This window comes from Octopus bimaculoides, chromosome 4, assembly GCF_046866305.1.
Source record: "Octopus bimaculoides isolate indiv1 chromosome 4, ASM4686630v1, whole genome shotgun sequence".
Classification (NCBI taxonomy): domain Eukaryota; kingdom Metazoa; phylum Mollusca; class Cephalopoda; order Octopoda; family Octopodidae; genus Octopus; species Octopus bimaculoides.
The window spans coordinates 52598228-52617876 of NC_142931.1; the positions used below are offsets into that span (position 1 = coordinate 52598228).

The 19649-nt window shown below is 35.6% G+C and overlaps 2 protein-coding genes across 2 annotated transcripts in view; one reads left to right on the forward strand and one right to left on the reverse strand.

Annotated features, from left to right (window-relative positions):
- Window positions 1–369: 369 nt before the first annotated feature.
- LOC106868736 (transmembrane protein 138) lies at window positions 370–9108 on the reverse strand. Its single transcript, XM_014914133.3, has 5 exons — window positions 8972–9108; window positions 6079–6226; window positions 4593–4764; window positions 1967–2045; window positions 370–604 (listed from the first exon to the last, which is right to left on the reverse strand). Exons 2-5 carry the CDS (start codon window positions 6201–6203, stop codon window positions 495–497), a joined length of 486 nt encoding a protein of 161 aa, XP_014769619.1. The 5' UTR covers window positions 6204–6226; window positions 8972–9108; the 3' UTR covers window positions 370–494.
- Window positions 9109–9325: 217 nt separating this feature from the next.
- LOC106868733 (gamma-tubulin complex component 2) overlaps window positions 9326–19649 on the forward strand; it is an 82708-nt gene continuing 72384 nt past the window's right edge. Inside the window, exon 1 of the mRNA XM_014914131.3 lies at window positions 9326–9481. The gene's annotated coding sequence lies outside the window, so the exon portion shown is untranslated. The remainder of the gene's footprint in view (window positions 9482–19649) is intronic.

Here is a 19649-nt window from a genome sequence, read left to right on the forward strand (position 1 = left end):
ATTTCTGGAAATAATAGGATCTCAAATAACATAGAATTAATTAGGAAGCCTCTATGTAGTTATTTGACTTGCTAGAACTAGTGACTAAGTTGTCATCAAATCTTAACAAAATGAAGGAGATATTGGACAAACTAGCCTAAGCTTTAGATTTACAAAAAGGGAAGATGGTCCTGATTTGAATGTGGGCTAAACAATATCCTAGAGGCCTAACTGATAATATACTCTGTTAAAATACTCTCCTTTGCTTTTGATAACCTTGTTCTGTTTATCAACAAGATTTTGAAAGCCATATTTAAATGGGGGTTGATTTCTAATTTCAGGAATTAATTGTAATTTATTTTGTTGAATAAATAAATAAAAAAATAGAAAAACATTTTAAGAGCTTTAATTTTTTTTTTTTTTCCCCCACATAAATGAAAGAAAAAATTACCAATATGTTTCATATAAAATTCTAAACATTTCCTCTGACTGAGCCAACATCACAAATAGAATGTTTATTTATGTTTCAGAAATTCATCCCTGAGCCATTGAGATTCTTGATAAAATATTGGATCACCAAGTTTCAGAGCAGTTCGTTTATAAAAGTAATAGTAAAATATTGCACCTATGAAAAAAAACAAAAAAAAAAAAACAAATTCTGTTACTTAAATGAAAGACTTTCACAGATATATATTAAACATATATTCTTAAAATCATTTTAATAGCAAAAATTATTTTCAAGTAAAAAGATGGATATTATAAACATAAGTGAAATAAGCTTTCAGTTTCACCAATTTCCTCTTTAAACTTATGATTACTTAACGTAATTAGTTAATTATTTTATTCATTCATTCATTTGGAATGTGGCTATGTTGGGCACTGCCTTCATGAGTTTTAGTTGATTATGTTCCCCACATGATGCTTTAGTACAGTGTTTTTCAACTATTTTTACCCTTTGATTCCTATTTTACTCCACTATCCCTCCCCACCCAACTAGCCATTTGATGTTTAAAAAATTTGCATATTTTTATAATTAAATATCATTAGGAATTGTCATCATCATCATCATTTAATGTCCGTTTTCCATGCTGGCATGGGTTGGATGGTTTAACAGAAGCTGACCAGCTGAAAGGCTGTTCAGGCTCTATGTTTGTTTTGGTATGGTTTCTACATTTGGTGCCCCTCCTAACGCTAACACTCTACAGAGTGTACTAGGTGCTTTTATGCAGCACTGGTATGGGTGCTTTTTACTTGGCACCAGCACTTATGAGCCCACAAGATTAGGGATGCTCAGTTGGAGAGGGTTGCAAAGGACGAGCCTGGATGCAAGAGCAGCCACTCTTTACTTAGCTTGGCGTGTTTTTAAAGAACACAGCAAACCACCAGGAGTCTTGGTCCCCTGTCATCCCCTCTGTGAGTCCCAACATTTGTGGATCCTTTCTCACCACTTCATCCCACATCTTTATAAGCAATAAATTTTTAACAACAACAAAATCTTATATGGACCCCCAAAAGCCAGTTGAGAACCATTGCTCTAGTATTTGTTAATAATTGCTCTAGTGTATCAATCTCTATTGAATGGCTAAGTATTACTAAGTATAAAGAGATCTAACGTGTATGGAATAAATGGTACAAAAGGTTTGTTGCACAGATTTTTCAGACATACTTGCTGAAAAACACACATTTACATAATAGACTTAAGCATAGCTTCTACAAAATTCCACTCACAAAGCATTGAAGGTGAGGTTATAGTAGAAGACAAATGTTGTTGGTGCCCCACATAGTGAGATCAAACCCAGAATGAGGTGGCTGGGAAGTGAAATTAATACACAGTCATATCCATACCCATCTTGAAATAAATATTCTATCATAAAGTATGGCAAAAACTTAACTTACTAAAAACTGAAACTCCAAAATAGAATTAGTGAAATAGTAAAGTGGATGTTAATATATACAATGGAGAGAAAGTAGAATAAATTTTACTTACTGCACCTCTGGATTACATATATTACTTGAATACCACTGGTATTCCAGACATATTCGTTAACATTCTTCCAGCGTAGATTCTGTTGAGACAGAAATGAAAATTAAATAAATTTGTCAAGGAGAAGACCAAACAATATTCTTTTAGGTTAAGTGGGCTTTCAGAATATTTATAAATAAATTCTTCAGCTGAAACAAAATTTACTCAAGCTATCAGTTATATGATAAAGATCTAAAAAAATTTATCTCATGGAGACATGACAACTTTAATCTTATTGAAAAGCAGCAAACTAGTCATAGTGCTTCAATAAAATGAGATTGTCAAAGAAATACACTTATAATGCCTATAATAATGCTTATAATACATAGGTCTACTCAATCAGAGTTGATTTGAAGTTAAACAATACAACACCCTCCTGAACTGAATCTACTGGTACATCAAGACAGTTAATGAGTTGGTGTGCTGCCAGTTCTACAGTAACTAATTCTGCTGGCAAATGTGTTTGACCATTAACCCATTTGAGACAAATAAGCAAATGACCAAAACCATCTCTTTAGGCACCCCTCAAGAAACCAAAGCCCACAATCTCCAACTCCAAAAATGGTTTACTCATAGCTGTGCAGCATCAATATAAGAGAAAAAAATGTTTATAACATCTATAGGAAGTCACCTACTACTACCAACTGGGAGGATTTCCCAGTCTGCAGCCATCTGGCTTCTTGGCAATGGTCTCTGTCAACTTAAATCCTATCTACAACCACTCAACGAAGATGATTCTATTAGCAACACTTCTATTGAAAAAAACTTCTACATTTGCTACATGCATCACACTTAACTCAATACTGTATACTCTTTACAAAACTTCTCCCAAATTCCCCTTCTTCTCTATCTGAATTTTACCTCCATCCACAATGTTACCATGTATTAAAACTCTTCTGATACTTCCAACTCATTAAGATAGATGACTGGTTTTTTATTTTGTTTCCCTTCTCTTACTCTCAGAACAGAGTGTGCTTGAGCTAGCTCATACTCTCATTAAACGTTTCAATCTCTCTCTATAGTAATTCATCTTGATCTACACAGTAGGCCTTGTCCACCAAAAGACAACATTTCTGACTCTGCTAAATTCTAGCTTATTCCTCATATATTCTGATATGTCAAAGGTGATAGAAATAGTTGTTAACAATAACCTTCATCACTTTGAATTTCTCTCCCCACTCAGTGAGTGCAGTATGGCTTCCACAGATCCAGATCAACTGGAAACCTGTTCTATATCACTTCCTGGTCTTCAGAACATTGGTAGAGATAAAGACAATATTGCTGACTGTGTTTAACAAAGGATCTTGTGAGCTATGTTACTGATCTTCCTATTCTGAACACCAACCTATTAGCCATCACTTCTAACACATTCCTATGCAGATTATACCAACCTTTATTCTTCTTTAATTTTCTAAATATAACCTTGTGCTAAACACAACACTTCCATAAACAATGTTCTAAATAGCATCTCTGAATGGCAACAAGACAAAAATAATCTCTTTCAGTAGAATAAAAGCACAATATACATATTGCAGAAACACTCTTGTACCAAATCCTTTCTGCTTAAGACCAAACAACTAGAACTTACAAATACACTACACATGTTAGGATTCACAATCTCTGATGGTCCCTCACTGTGACATGTCAAAGATTAAGATATTTCTTCAGAGCCAAAACATATATTTCAGTCCAGATGAGTTTTTGATCCTCCTCAAAGCTCAATTAAAACCTGCATTAAAGTACCGTTCACATATCTGGGACAATGTTATTTAACATACACACAAATGTCCTACATCACATCGAAAAAAGAAGACCAGTCAACTAATTGGTAAAGATTTAATCACCAAAATGCTTCAACCACTAACATAGTGTTTGTTTTTTTCTCTTTTGCCTCTTGTATTGCTACTACAAAAGTATCTACTTTTATGAACCAGCTAGTTTTAGCTGCATGACCTTCTCACCACTAGTCTGTCTTTCCATTCTAACTTTGTTACACTGTCTGACAGACCCATTTCACAGACATGAAACATTTCACATAGTCCTTCTTCCTCAGGACTGCAACTCTTTGTTGGAATTCATTCCCTATTCACACTTCTCTAAAAAACACTGACCAACAAATTTGGAAAGGTATGCAGAGGTTATGACCCTTTTCCTCTAACTATATTTATACGAAAAAAACAACAACAAAAAACAAACAAACAAGCAAACTCTGCTACAAATTTCCCAAATCTTTCTTCCCAGAACAGCTGACTGATTTATTTCCTCCCTGCAGACATTCAAGCTAATTATATTGGCTCTGCCCTTTTGACTTAGAATAAATAACAATATGAAATAATAAAGTTTATTTTATTACATTCCCTTCAAATCATTGTCAATTTCTAAACAAGACTACCAGATGTTATAAAAAATTTTCATTTAAAATGTTTTTAACTTAACCACAATTATAAATCATTCATTTTCAGAAAGCTTAACAATATTGAGTGCTTTCAAAGCTTAATCAAGATTTTCATGTTCTTACTTTAAAATGTTATTTTATTTTGTCGAGGAAGGACTGAAAAAAAATGAAACTATTAGGAGTAAAGACACTTACCATAATCCAGCAATTTAGAGCTGTACAAAGAACAAAGTACAGACATGTAACAATAATGGTTATTTTGAATTTGTTCACCATTAATCTAACTAAGCCAGCTTGAAAGATGAATGTATTGAAGAACATCAGGAACACAATGATCAACGAGGACATGATGGCAATTGATTGGATTCTGAAAGCAGACAAGGAAATAGTTTTTACTTACTTAAAATAGTGAGTGTGAGACAGGTAGAAGTTACACTATGGAATTAAATTTTTGATTTTGTATAACAACATTTACTTTAATTTCATAACAACTGCAAATCTATTGGGGTATTTGTGATAGGACAGTGTCCACATGAAGATAATTGGGAAGAAGTGTATTGGAAATAAAATGGACACAACTGTCAGTATTGATAAGTATGCAAGAGTCACTGTATGTGTTGCTGCATAAAGGCTGTGAGCAGGATATGGAGAAGACTTACCTCATGGAACCAAGAGAAGGGATAGTTGTGAGTCGGTTATAAAGAGGATTTGCATTGTGAAATCAACAGAAGGGACAGTCATGAGTGGAATAAAGAAAGGATTTGCCTCATGCAAATTCTGATACAAATACCTCAATCAATAAGGGAAACTTGTAAGCAAAATAGGGAGAATATTTTCCTTGTGGCATCAATTGAAAGGACAGAGAGTTAAGGTAGTTTAGTCAGATAGTTGTGAGTTGGTGGTATGAAGTACCAGTGTCAGCACCAAGTAGTAAGAGATGTCTTAGAGAATAGTTAGGTCAGACTTCAGAAAATTGCACTCCAGTTCAGAGAAGAAAACATGGAAGGTTGCAGTACAGATTTATTCAACCAATGCCATCTTGGGAAAATAACAATGATGATGAAAATGATAAAAGGAAAAAAAAAATCAATTAAAAGAAACAAAATTTACTTTGCAATATATGACAGCAGGTTCAGTCTCATTGGATGTCACCTTGGGCTAGTATCATCTACAGAGACCCAAAGATGACCAACATCAGCAAGTTAAATTTAGTAAATGGGTGTAGCAGCATTATAGTCAATTGCTACAAAGGTAAAGGTGATGCCTCAGACAGAAATAATTACAGTGGCATCAAATTGCTGGACCAGGTGATGAAAGTTACAGAAAAGGTCATAGCTTAATTAGGAAGAGAGTTAGCCTTGATGAGATGCAGTTTGGATTTGTACCAGGTAAAAGCACCACCAATATTATCTTCCTGGTGTGTTAACTGCAGAAGTATTTGGCCAAAAATAAACTTCTGTATTTGGCTTTTGCTGACATGGAGAAAGCTTTTGACAGGCACTAACATAACTAGAGGGAGACAGTGGGGGTGGTTTTCCCTTGGCAACACTTTTATGGGGATCTGCTGCAGGCTATAAGCCTGTATAGGCTGTATTCAAATCAAATAATAGTGGTTTTAATGTTGGAACACAGACACTTCTCACCGTTTAGCCATGCTAAAGATAGTGACAATATAACTTACATGTATAGAATCAGTAAAACAACATTTTCTAATCTCAGGAGTTCTGTGGCAACATTCATAAAGAAGTCGATGGCAATTAGAAGGGTCTGCAGGAATAAGATAGCTTTATATCTGGAGGTCAACATGATACTATGATGGAGACTGGCACCTACAATGAAAATCATTGAAAAGTTTATATAAAAATTGAAATTGATTTTTTTTTATATAGAGATTATGTAAAGTTGTGATATGATTTTTCTGGTGTGGTTGTTTAGTCTTAATTGAGCAATTGAGTTTCTTTGAAGCAATAAGGAACATTATCCAAAGTGTCCTACCTTTTTTTAAGCTGGTATTGTAGGGTGTGATTTAAGGGAGATTTGGCTACTATTTCTAGCATGTTGAGCAGCCGTGTAAAGGCTTCTTTCAAGTAAAGAACAATTGTTTTAGACAAAATCCAGAGCTGAAGCAAATCAATGACTTTCCTCATCAGCAATTAATGCAAGAGAGATAGCAGTAGTTAAATAAATGTAGTGATAAAGAATAATGCTTCTGACTACAAGCCCTTTATTGAAGAAAAGAGAGTTCTTCAATCAAAGATCTCAGCTCAAAATGTAGCACTCTTTCTATGGTAACAATATTTATTTTAACTGCCACACTTCCTCATAGATTAAATGTTGCCAATGTGGGCCCTCACTAGATTTCTCTGATCTGGATGTTACATAAAGCAATTTTACTTTTAGAGTCAACTCATCTGGAAGAGCTCATTTCAGTTCTAGTGTTTGGCACATATGCACACACACACACACCAGTGTAATACAATTGCTGTGTCATCATCATCATCATCATCATCAAGCCAGAGGACTGCACCAAGCTCCACAGTGTTTTGGCATGGTTTTTATAGCTGGATGCCCTTCCTAACACCAACCACTTTACAGAATGGACTGGGTGCTTGATCTACCAATCTTGAGATTTTTTATTGGAAATGGAAACATTTTGTACCAGAATCGCTGGCGTTCCTTTTGTGAAATCAAATTACGATTGAAACAAAGAAATTTAATTATGAAAGTAGACTCAGCTGGATGCAGATGGTTAATGAATGCACATCTCCCTCAAATCACAGCCTGGAGTCTCGAAGAGTTTTAAAGAAGGACACATTGGAAGCGGAGAGAAACACTTGTAGTGTATGACTTAAGGGAAACTTTTCTCTCTCTGTTATATATACATAAATACGGACAAAGTAGATAACAGCTAGCCTTCGGCTGTACCTTTGGACCCTGTTGTGTCCACTACTCTGATTGGTTGGTATTGGCGCAGTTTGTCACTTGTTCTATTGCATGCCAAGATGCAACCCAACCAATCGCAGCCTTCAGATAAGGTCATGTGAGACAGTATTTTCTAAACTTCTGGTGAACTGACAGAATGTTATAAAAGCTAGCTTCTCACCGCCCCATATGTCTTGTCAGCTCCAGACCTTCTGAGGTCTAGCCACCGACCATACAGCCAGTTCCAGCGACGACACAACAGCAGCTACATGGAGACTCATCAACACTTTGTCCAGTAGCATTCAGGACCTCCATCTTCTTAGCGTCAACATCATCTCTCTATGTACACACCAACCAGTAACGCTCGCACAGGTTCTCCACACTGTTTGTGAATTACTTCACCATGTTTAACAGCAAATACAAGCTGCGAGAACCGGCAGCAGCATTGTAGCCATAGCTTCTTGTATGACATGTGCCTCTCCCCGGCTCTGCATTGCTGCCTCAACTTCTTGATACAGCACCTCAACTACTGTGTACCTTGACTACGAACTGGTATTTATCATCCTAGTGTCTGGACATTCTTATAATGTCATTATAGACTCTTTCTATGCTCTGTACTTATTGCACATGCATACATCGTTTTTGCACGTACACTTTGTATACATGTCTATTATGTTTATATGTCGCACGCACAGACACACATGTTAACATATAAATAAAATCTTCTCTTAAACATTCTACCGGTTGTGCCTCTCTTTTCCTTCTGGCACTTATACACATTTAACCCTTTTCCTTCCATGAACTATGTATGGAATTGTGAAGCACCCAGCAAGTGCAAAACACATTTTCCTACACACTCATTTTAGAGGCCAGCTTGGGGCCAAACAACAACCCATTCGAAAATGTTTTACTAAGCTTAAGTAATGCGTGCAACAGTTGCTGACTTTGGAGGAATTTATAGTGGATTCTTACACAATGGACGCCAATTATTACGATCAGGGAAAATAGTATCAAACGATTATTGTTATCAAAATTAACGGGTCCATTCCAAAACAAACTTAAGATATCGTTATAGTCTCTGCTTTATGTTATCAGCAGGTTATTCTTATCTAAAATGCTCCGTCCCCCAAAGTGATTACAATAGGTGGTTTCCACTGTATAAGGTATGAGAACAATAAAATAATTTAGAAAGAATTAACTGAATTAAAAATAAGAGATTGTACACGAAAAATTACAGAAAAACAGAAGTATGCGTACAATAACTAGAGTCCTAGTAAAATTCTTATATAACAACTTATAAAACAATGATCAGACTGAGAAGAGATGTCAATCGCCAATTTGGCATAACGAAAGATCGCCGTTAATTTGTTTCCTTTCCAAAGTATTATTTATTCAGTGATTTTTAATTAGAAGAACAGAAAACGGAATATTCATCAGCATTTAACAAACTTTCATATCAATAACAGGATTAAGTTAAATATTTTAAAAATAAAGCTGCTTTTCATAATTGTTTAAAAATTCTACGATAATAATTGTTGACATTTAAATAAAAACCAAGTTTGAAAACTTTTTCTTCGAAAATATTAGTTATTTACACTGTGAAAATTAATTAGAAGAATTGGAAACTGAATTTTCATCAGAGTTCTACTTACATTCATATCAGTAAATGAGTTAAGTAAAACATTTTAAAAGTAAAGTTGCTATTTGTAATTATCATCTTTGATAAGAGATTTATCTTGTTTATAGTAACGAAACGGTGAGCGGTGATTTTTAAATTAGGAGCACACTTAAATTTATCTAATATTAGTAAGAATTTCTAAAGAAAAATACTTCTTTGTAATTTACTTATAGAATAAAATAATACCAAAAAATGTTGTTATTCAATAAAAATAGTTAAAGTTTCATAAAATATTTGTCTATACAGTAAATAATATTTATTCCCAATTATGAAACGATTTAAACATTCATTAGGAATAGAAAAAACTATGTCACCGTATGTATCACGTCACATATCAACAGTAACTGAATGGCGGGAAGGGAATGTGAGAGTTTGGAAATATACAACGAATGGTTATTTTCAATGAAACATATGCTGCAGTGATATAAATGTACAGAAATAGAGGAGGACACTCCTCTTACTGATTATATGATACATCTTCGAGGTATTATTAACTTTTAGTTACTTTATTTTTATTTATAATTCAATGTTTTGTTTTCCCTATGTAGTTAATCTACTTTTCAGTCTACTTATTGTTGTTTACAGTATTTGACAAAAAGTGTTTATCCGTTGTATTTAATAAAGTAGTTTAGAGTGTATCTACTTGATCACAAATTTCGTTTCAGTGATTTTGCTCGTTATTTTGCCAATGTGTTCTGTGTTAAAACGATGTTTTGATGTGACGTTCTCAGCCGGCTGTAGCTGTTGCTTCTATCTAAAATAATTTGTTCGATGATTAGCGGCTTAGTTAATTCATTTCATTAAAAATGTGCAGTATTACATAAAAACTTCTTATAGATCCTTTATTGACAGTGAAATTAATCAAGGGATTCAGCACGGTATAGAAACTAATTCGAACCTGCAAATTACACTGTTTCACAACAAATTGTTTTTTACTTCAAATGTCACGATGCTTATTTTGCCCTATCGCTGAATTACCCTTTTGATGATGAAATATACCATTTGTGTTGACGATCTTGTATTATTTTTATTTCTGAAACTATTGTCCGTGCAACAATTGACGATATTCATTCTTAGTATCCTATTACGTATAATATACTTTGTGTTACCAAAAATTGTTGGCGACTTTTTATACGTTGTTAAGAGGTTGCTACGATTTGTTTTTATCTGTTCTATGGTCAAAATGACATAGAGATCTAAAAATAATTTTCTTAATGCGCGTCTGGACACAAAATTTTACTCTAATGAATGACTGCAATCGATTAACAAACCTAATGCAATGTTGATGCTGAAAATTACGTTGAAACTAATACCGGTGTAGCAACCAACTTGCACTGTAATTTGACATCCAGCTGAAGCCGGAAATTTGAGTATGTGTGGCTATATTAATAAAAAATTTCTTTCGCGATCTGTATAACGCATGTCGATTAATTCTATTTTCGGATGCTAGTGTAATATGGATGGGCAACTTTCCCAGACGATCGATAAAACAAAAACGTGTGCTGTATGTACGGTATTCACAAGCTATGAACTATTAATGTGATAAGTTTGAGGTAGTGTTAGACAGGTTTTATGGAGTTTGGTTAATATTTAATTTTAATTGTTAGAAGTTTTGCAGTTTAATTCTATTTAGCTAACAAAAATGATTTCTGATTTAGGCATAAAGTTAGTTGTTTTTTTGAGGGGAAGAGATAAGTCGATATCATCGCCTCCAGTATGTAGATGTTACTGTATTTTATTGACCCGGTGAGATATGAACTGAAAAAAATATGGAAAGATATTTCTGTCCGAAGCTCTAACAATTCTGCCAAGCTCGCTGCTTGGGGTTAACAATAATAATATAAAATTTCAAACTTTGAGAAAGCCGATATCTCAGTTACTGTGAAATGAAATAGCCACTTATAACTAGAAACTGTTGCTTGTAATCAAATAATTTTATTTGGCTAAAATATTCAACTCGAACATTTGAAGTACAAATGTAAACGTGCCCGTTTCTAGTGTAAAAGGTTCGTTGTTAGCTTCCAGCTAGTGTACCACAATGCGTCTGAACCTGAAGTAACGATAAACATTGCACTTCAAAGATTTAGTCTTTTTGTTGCTTCCTAACGTGGAAATTAGACGGTGGAATCATGACTTCTTCAGTCACTGGATCAAAACCGAACTGTTCTTGTTGACATGCATAATGGGTCCAACTTCACAAAATGTCTCAGCAGCAGTTATTTGAAAAAAAAACAAAAAACAAAAAAACATCCAGAGCTTTTTGGGGTCAGATTCTCTAAAAGTTGACATGGTAATTAATCAACAGTGGCACTCTCTTGCCCTATCATGCTATTAGCTGTCAGAAGTGAAAGTGCTCACTGCTAGTGAAGTATCTGTCTGTCTGCCTGCCTGCCTGCATGCCTGTTGCTGGTTTGAGTCGATTCTTTGGCTACTGACAGCTAATACCATGACTGGCCGGAGCGAGCTATATGTCTGTCTGTCTGTCTCTCTCTCTATCTATCTATCTATCTATTACTCGAAAGTTCGCGCGTCCGCGCTAGCTAGTCGTGAGTGGTCGATCCTATTATTTTTAAACTTCAAACTTCATTTGTTTTCTATTTTGATAAATTCTCTCTGTTGAAAATTATATTTTTATATTTTAAATAATTTGCAATTTCAGGAAATATGTTTTTATATTAAATTTGTGTTTTCTACTCACGACTAGCTAGCGCGGACGCGCGAACTTTCGAGTAATAGATAGATAGATAGAGAGAGAGACAGACAGACATATAGCTCGCTCCGGCCAGTCATGATATTAGCTGTCAGTAGCCAAAGAATCGACAGGCCAGCAACAGGCAGGCAGACAGACAGGCAGACAGACAGATACTTCACTAGCAGTGAGCACTTTCACTTCTGACAGCTAATAGCATGATAGTGCCCACTCTCTTTGCGAGAAATAATTTGTTGTTTGGTCATCAGCATATTTAATACAAGCATAGCGATGTGTATATCAGTTTAACTTAAGTGACATTTGACTCTTATTTATTGTTGGAATTAAAACATCTCTGTAAAACTTCTTCATGTAAAGACTGTCCTGTTAAGTGATGCTGAAAGTTAGTCTTTCATGCAGTGTCTGTTCAATCACAGTGCAACCAAGGAATCCAGACGTATGGAAGAGTTCCCTTAAAACTAACATGGGTAATCTTTTTTTTCAGAAGCAAGCCACTAGAGACATAGTACATTGTCAGGTGGGCCACGCTAAAAAAAAAAAAAAAAAAAATTGAAGGTAATTTTTTGTTAGATGTGTCATTCAGAAAGTCTCCAGAACTACAGGTTGCTCATGACTGACCTAAAACATCATCATCATCATCATTATCCTTTAAAGTCCATTTTCCATGCTGGCATGGGTTGGACTGTTTAACCAGAGCTGGCAAGCAGGATTGCTGCATCGGGTTCTAATCTGATTTGGCTTGGTTTCCTCAGCTGAATGCCCTTCCTAATGTCAGTCACTTTACAGAGTGTGCTAGGTGCTTTTTACATGGCACTGGCACTAGGTTCTTGCAAGCCAATCCTCTTTAGCAGAGGGAGTAGCATTGACACAATGTTTTTGACAGCTTTCCTGAACAAAGAAAGTGTTATTGCTCTCTAGAGGGGTCCATTTAGTAATTCTACTTGACTTTCTCCAGCATGGACTTTGTATAATAAATAGTATTGTTGTTTAAAATACATACTGACAACACAAGACATAAACTGAGATCCTCAATCTGAGTAGCTTGAAACTGGAACACAAATCTAAAGGCTATATTTGATGATGACAAATTAGTGTTGGAGTTATATCTGAGCATACAAAGCCAAACCTTGAGTATCCATCTATAACCATTAGAAGTAGTAAGTGTTAGATAATGGTAAAAAGAAAATCTTTGAAGTTGACACTGATATGCTCAAATGGTAGTATGGACCTGGTCAGTGTTGTATGAGGAAGATGGTGTAATCATGGTTTCAATTCGTAGTATGCAATCTATTTGTCATGTTTTTTTGTTGTTGTTAATCGATCTATGTTCTTAGATCTAACCATAGTCTCATAATTGAGTCACAATAGGATAACATAAAAGCTTGTGTGTATCTGGGAGATGTTATAAAGGATTCATTAGTACACGCATCAATAGCTGTGCTTTTACAGTACTTACTTCATTAGATTATTGTTAATAATGAAAATATTAAATTAAAATAATTTTCTAAGCAACTTTTGCATTTGAACACTAAATATATATATATATATCATGATGATGATGATATATATATATACATAAAACAAAGCACCCCCACACGTCAGTCTCTTTTTCCCCTAGTATTTTGGCTGCCAAATGCAAGGACATGCTGCAAGTTCTAAACCATAAGATAACCAACTTAACATAAGTGGAATGATCACTTTGAGAGAGAGAGAGAGAGATGGTTCTCTGTTCCTACTACCATAAAGTTTTAGTTATTTTTGATACTTATAAAATGGCATATCATGAATTATCTGATTTCATAAATCCTACTTTTCCTGCTGATATCTACTTTTCAGTTAAGAAGCTTGAAAGAATCTTTTAAAATTTACTGATTCTGTCAGGAAGGAGAGATAGATTCTAATTTTAGTTGTGTACATAGTGAATGATGTTAATATATTTAAATGAGCGACAGTACATCTTTCTCTATCCTTATTTTTCTTTTTACATATTTTGGCAGATAACAAGCCTTTTTTTTTTTTTTACCTCAAAAGAATCAGCTGCAGTTAGCAAAGGCATTGAGTAAATTAAAATGTTATTTCTATGAATGTAGCACATGTGAATCCAAAGATACAGACAGCTATTATAGCTAGCACATGATAGAGGAGTAGATTAAATACTTTGTAAATGTTACTGTGAAAGAATTAGTGTTTACTCTTTTACTTGTTTCAGTCATTTGACCGCCCATGCTGGAGCACCGCCTTTAGTCGAGAAAATCGACCCCAGGACTTATTCTTTGTAAGCCTAGTACTTATTCTATCGGTCTCTTTTTGCCGAACGGCTAAGTTACAGGGACTTAAACACACCAGCATTGGTTGTCAAGCGATGGAGGGGGGACAAACACACACACATACATATATATATATATATACATATATACAACGAACTTCTTTCAGTTTCCGTCTACCAAATCCACTCAAGGCTTTGGTCGGCCCGAGGCTATAGTAGAAGACACTTGCTCAAGGTGCCACGCAGTGGGACTGAACCTGGAACCATGTGGTTGGTAAGCAAGCTACTTACCACACAGCCACTCCTGCGCAATTTTTAGTCAGATACTTTGAAGAATCTAGTGGTGGTCTGTTTCCTCCCAGATTATTTAGTGATGTTAATGAATTTGGATATATTTAGTTACCATGGTGAGAAAATATTTACAAGACTTCCATTTCATTTAAGAGAAAAAACCCAATTTTTTTTTTTTTCCTATTTGCTGGGTTTTGAAAAAGGGGGCACTATACCCCTGGCTTTTGTAGATGCTCTTAGACAGTAAAATTGCAAGTCATTACTTGAAAGACATAAACAGTGAGGGAATTTTAGAGGGCCACCATTCTAGAAAGGAAGTGCAAACTGATTAGTATGATGTTGGACACAATTTGGGTGATAAGAGGAGAGGTGGCTAGTGGGACAAGAATGCACGAGTGGAAGTACTATGAGCCCAGCTAGCTATGAAAAACAAGACCATTATAGTTAGAGGATGAAGGGCAGAGAGAGGAAACAATGCATACATAGACGAGAGGCTGGAGAGTGTTTGTTAAGCTAATCAATTGGGTGTTTTCTTTTTCTGTATTTGGTCTAGGATGTCTGAGCTTTGTAGAGTATTGATAAAAGTCAGGAGATGTATCTGCTCATATTGAGGTGAAGGGCTGATCATTGAGATGCAGTCCATGTTAACCCTTTAGCATTTAAATGAGTCATATCCAGCCCAAATATTCTGTCTTAGGTTCAAAGTGGCCAGATCTGGCCTTTCATACCTATCTTACAATGTCATTCTAAAAATAAGCAATGGATCATTAAAATGTCAAAGCTACAAGATAATGCATGATTGATTCAAAATAATGTGAATAAATAAGCATTACATTTGACAGAAATATAACTGCTAAATGGTTAAGGATGTGCTTTTGCCAAAAGAAAACCTTCATGATAGACTTAACAATTGGTGTTATTGTAAGAGCTCTAATTGGGATCTACTCCTGATTAAGGAGGATGTGGTGATATGAGAAGTAATTGCATTTTCTTATTGAAAGAGACAAGATTAGTTTAACACCCCTTGGAGATGTTTTTGAGGTCTTTAATCATGGAGTCAGTATGGGTTGCAAGTGGCTGTTGCATGGTTGGAGAATGTTAAGGAGAAATCATGGGTATGTTATATGTGTAAAAGTGGATGTAGTTGGACATTGCTATGGCAGCAAGTCATTGATATATAAAAGAAACAGAGTGGGGATCAAAAAGCTTAGGGTCTGCTGGAATTGGTAGAATGAGAGACATAAAGAGGTCTGTCAAAACATGTTACAATAGTGTGGTCTGATTGGAAGCTACTGATACAAGTGATGGGTGGAGCCCCACAGGCAGGCAATTTTGATTGGGGACTTGCAATCCAGACACAGTCAAAAGCTTTTCTGATGAGGTCAACAGTATAGCTTTTACCAAATTTCTCAAAATTAAGAGCCCACTTATGGGTGATGGAGTGGAGTAGGTTAGTGGATCTGGTGTAACTGACAAATGGTTATTAAAGAGAGAGAGAGTAATGGTTGTCTTCAATACCTGAGATACATTAGAAATAAGTAAAGTAGCTAGTAGGATGAGAGAGGTTTTCTTTCTTGGGAATGGGACATACTGTAGTGTTCCTGAAGATCAAGATTGATATCTGCAGAGAGGAAAAGATTGAATTGTTTGGCTAGTTCTGGGTTGTGGTGTTTCGGGGTAACAAGGGATATTTTCAGGAGTGGTAGCCTTGTTGGTTTGAAGCAACTGAAAGTACTTTTGTACTTGGGATGTGTGTATGCAAAGTGGTGAACCTGAAAGGGAAAGGAATTGGAGATTTGCTCAGAGTGTACAATGTAGAGTTGGTAGCAAAGTGGACAGCAAAAGTGGAGGCTTTGTCTTCCGAGATTCTTCTCACAGAAGTATTATTCAGTTCTATATTTAAGAGGTGAGGAATTATGTACATTATTTACATTTGACGGATATTTGTTCTCATCTTGTTTGTTGTTAACACAGCGTTTCGGCTGATATACCCTCCAGCTTTCATCAGGTGTCTTGGGGAACTTTCCAACTTGGGTTCTCATTCCTAAGGTATTTTTCGATGTTATCATTATTATTTTTAGTATTATTCAAGGTCACTGCCTGGAATCGAACTCGGAATCTTGGGGTTAGTACTCTTAACCACTACGCCATATGCCTGTGGGCAATTATGGAGTGAATTTTTAGGGCTTATAAATCTAATATTTTCCTACCCTTCCTTAATACCGGTTCCCATATGTTCTTCATATCTGCACTCGGTCTGCTCAGGAGGTTGTGTCCTAGCATATGTTGCTGCTTCTTTTAGTTTTTGTATTTTCCAGTGGTGTTCTCTGTCTATTATTTTAACTTCATCCCACGGTGGGGGGGGGGGGTCTCCATTTTTCCATACATGATCAGCTATACCCGATTTATCAATATCTCCTCATGTCACAGCTTTGCAATGTTCCTCTACCCTTATTTTGAGTGGGCAGCATGTTTCACCTTTGTATAACCTACCACAGCTGCATGTTTTTGGTCATATTCTCTTCTATTGGTGGTTTTACCTGAAGGAGACATTTGCGAAGTATTATTGTTGAGAAATAAGATTTCGTAAAGTTGGGGAAAATCCATTTGTGAAAGGATAACTTGAACACGATACAATGCATGCAGTCATGTTTTGTTGGATAAATGTCTTTTTGAATGGGTGAGTTTTGCCAGATGTTGTAGACCTTGCTTTTTGCCTGAACTTCAGCTCAACTATGAGTGAAACACTTTATTCTTGTATTCTTTTACGCATTTCAGTCATTTGACTGCGGCCATGCTGGAGCACCACCTTAAAGGGGTTTTTTTAGTCAAAGAAATTGACCCCAGGACTTATTCTTTGTAAGCCTAGTACTTATTCTATTGGCCCCTTTTGCCAAACTTGCTAGGTTGCAGTGACATAAACACATCACCATTGGTTGTCAAATGATGGTAGTGGGGACAAAGATACACCCACCCACACACACACATGACAGGCTTTTTTTCAGTTTCCACCTACCAAATCTACTCAAGGTTTTTGTTGACCTGAGACTAGTAAAAGGCACTTGCCCAAGGTGCCACACAGTGGGACTGAACCTGAAACTATGTGGTTGGGAAGCAATCTTCTTATTACAAAGCCATGCCTGCATCTACTTGAGGGCATTGGATTTTTGCTGTGTGCTGGATGTGGTGGGACTTGCTTAAAAATGATAGTTTCAGTCATCACCCATTCTAGCTGTTACTGATGAATCAAAAGTGAAACACATTTTTGTTAGGACAGTAGCATAAAATTGGCAGGGTTGTGACCTGTTGGTTGACTTGAAGTATCATAGAGTGTGTGGCAAAGCAGGTATTGTTTGGTATGTGGATGCGTGTGGTGTAGTTGTGATGAGGCAGTAGTTGGATGACCCAATTGGTACAGGGATGATTACAGTAGGGTGGCGAGCTAGCAGAAACATTAGCATGCCGGGCGAAATGCTTAGTGGTATTTTGTCTGCCTTTACATTCTGAGTTCAAATTCCTCTGAGGTAGACTTTGCCTTTCATCCTTTCGGGGTCGATAAATTAAGTACCAGTTACATACTGGGGTCAATGTAATTGACTTAATCCCTTTGTCTGTCCTTGTTTGTCCCCTCTATGTTTAGCCCCTTGTGGGCAATAAAGAAATAGGTTGATTACAATTTGGTATGGATTAGGTTTGGAGATGAGAAACAGCTCAAAGGTGTTTCAGTGTAAATGTGAGAAGTGTGTAGAACGAGACAAGTTAAAGAAAAGTTGAGGATTGCAAAACATTCAACTTCAGCACTAGCAGCATTGATGTAGGATGAATGAGATAGCTATGAAGAGTTGTAAATGTTGAAGTCAGTGAGAACAATGATTGTGGAGAGACATGAAGTTAGATATGTCCTCAATATAGGAGGGAGTATAGTTGAAGAGATGCTGGTGTTTCAAGCAGTTAGAAAAGTAATAGAAGTTTAGATGAATTTGGGGTAGTGAAAAAGAGAGACTGATCCAGGGTAACTGGAAGTCATCATTACTGAGATCCAAATGAGAGAGTGAGTGGCAAAGGGATTGGAGTTAACATAAAAGTGCAGACATCATCTTTTGGAGTTAAAGTAGGTTAAAAAGTGTAGCCTGGACAGCTGATAGGAGTTGAGAGATTTGTGTCTTCAGATAGGAGTAGGATGTATAGTTTGTGTGTAAATAACAAAAGATGATTGGTGGGATTTAATTTGGACAAAGTTCATGGATATTGAAGGAGAGTGAAAATTTTCCAGAGGGTTTACTCCTGGTTTTTGGCATTTCAGGAAAGAGTATATAGGAAGGTGTTGCATTACTTTAAGATGTGCAACTATTATTGTAAAATTCCATGTATGGCACTTATTTTTCAGCAAAGTCCATTTTAGAATTGAGGGTACATATAAAATTTTCTCTATCCACTTTTATTAAGACAAAAAAAAAAAAAAAACTAATAATGTACTTAAGCTTTATTTCTTGGTAATTTTTTTTTTTTTTATATATATCATGAGTATATTTCATGAAATTTTAGCAACAGATACTAGTTGGTTACATCAACACTAGTGCTCAACTGGTACTTATTTATCAACCCTTGATGAAAGGCAAAGTTGACTTCAGCAACATTTGAATTCAATATAAATGCAGAAGAAATTCTGCTAAGCATTTTGTCTGCTCAAATGGTTTCACATTTTGGCACAAGGTCAGCGATTTTGAGGAAAGGGATAAGTTGATTACATTGACCCCTGTGTTCAACTGGTATTTATTTTATCGACCTACAAAAGGATGAAAGGTAAGGTTAACCTTGGAGAAATTTGAACTCTGAACGTAAAGCTGGATGAAATGCTGCTAAGCATTTTGTCCTGCGTGCTAACAATTCTACCAGCTCACTACTTTAACTCAAATGAAAATATTGAAACCTGATATATTAAATTACAGATGATTATCTTGTTGTGCAGCATTTTATGTTATACATGATATAATAAAGTTTTTAAAACTATATAAGCCCCATAACTGAAATGTCTACTATACATGATAAAGTATTACACATGAACTTTTATTAGCGATACAAATCTCTGATCAAAAACTTTAAAGATGTGCCTGTATATTGTCACTCGGTCTGCTAGAAGTAATGATCAAATCTCCCTCAATTCACATGCTAACATTTTAACCCTTTCGTTACCATATTTCTGTTGAGATGCTCTTTGTTTCTTTCAATTATTTGAAATATAACAAAAAATTTAGTAAAATAACTTAGTTATCAATAAACTAGTGTTAGGAACATAAATTGTGACTAAGGTTTGGTGGAAGATTTTAATTCACAACTTATGAAAACAAGACATTTGTACTACAGAGCCAGTTTCAGCCAGGTTGG

Excerpts from the sequence above, each read along its gene's own strand:
- LOC106868736 (XM_014914133.3), bottom strand. The coding sequence starts at position 6,203 with ATGTTGACCTCCAGATATAAAGCTATCTTATTCCTGCAGACCCTTCTA. Across the intron at positions 4,765-6,078 it reads GTTTTACTGATTCTATACAT|AATCCAATCAATTGCCATCA; the intron begins GTAAGTTATATT and ends GTCTGCTTTCAG. Across the intron at positions 2,046-4,592 it reads CTCTAAATTGCTGGATTATG|AATCTACGCTGGAAGAATGT; the intron begins GTAAGTGTCTTT and ends CTGTCTCAACAG.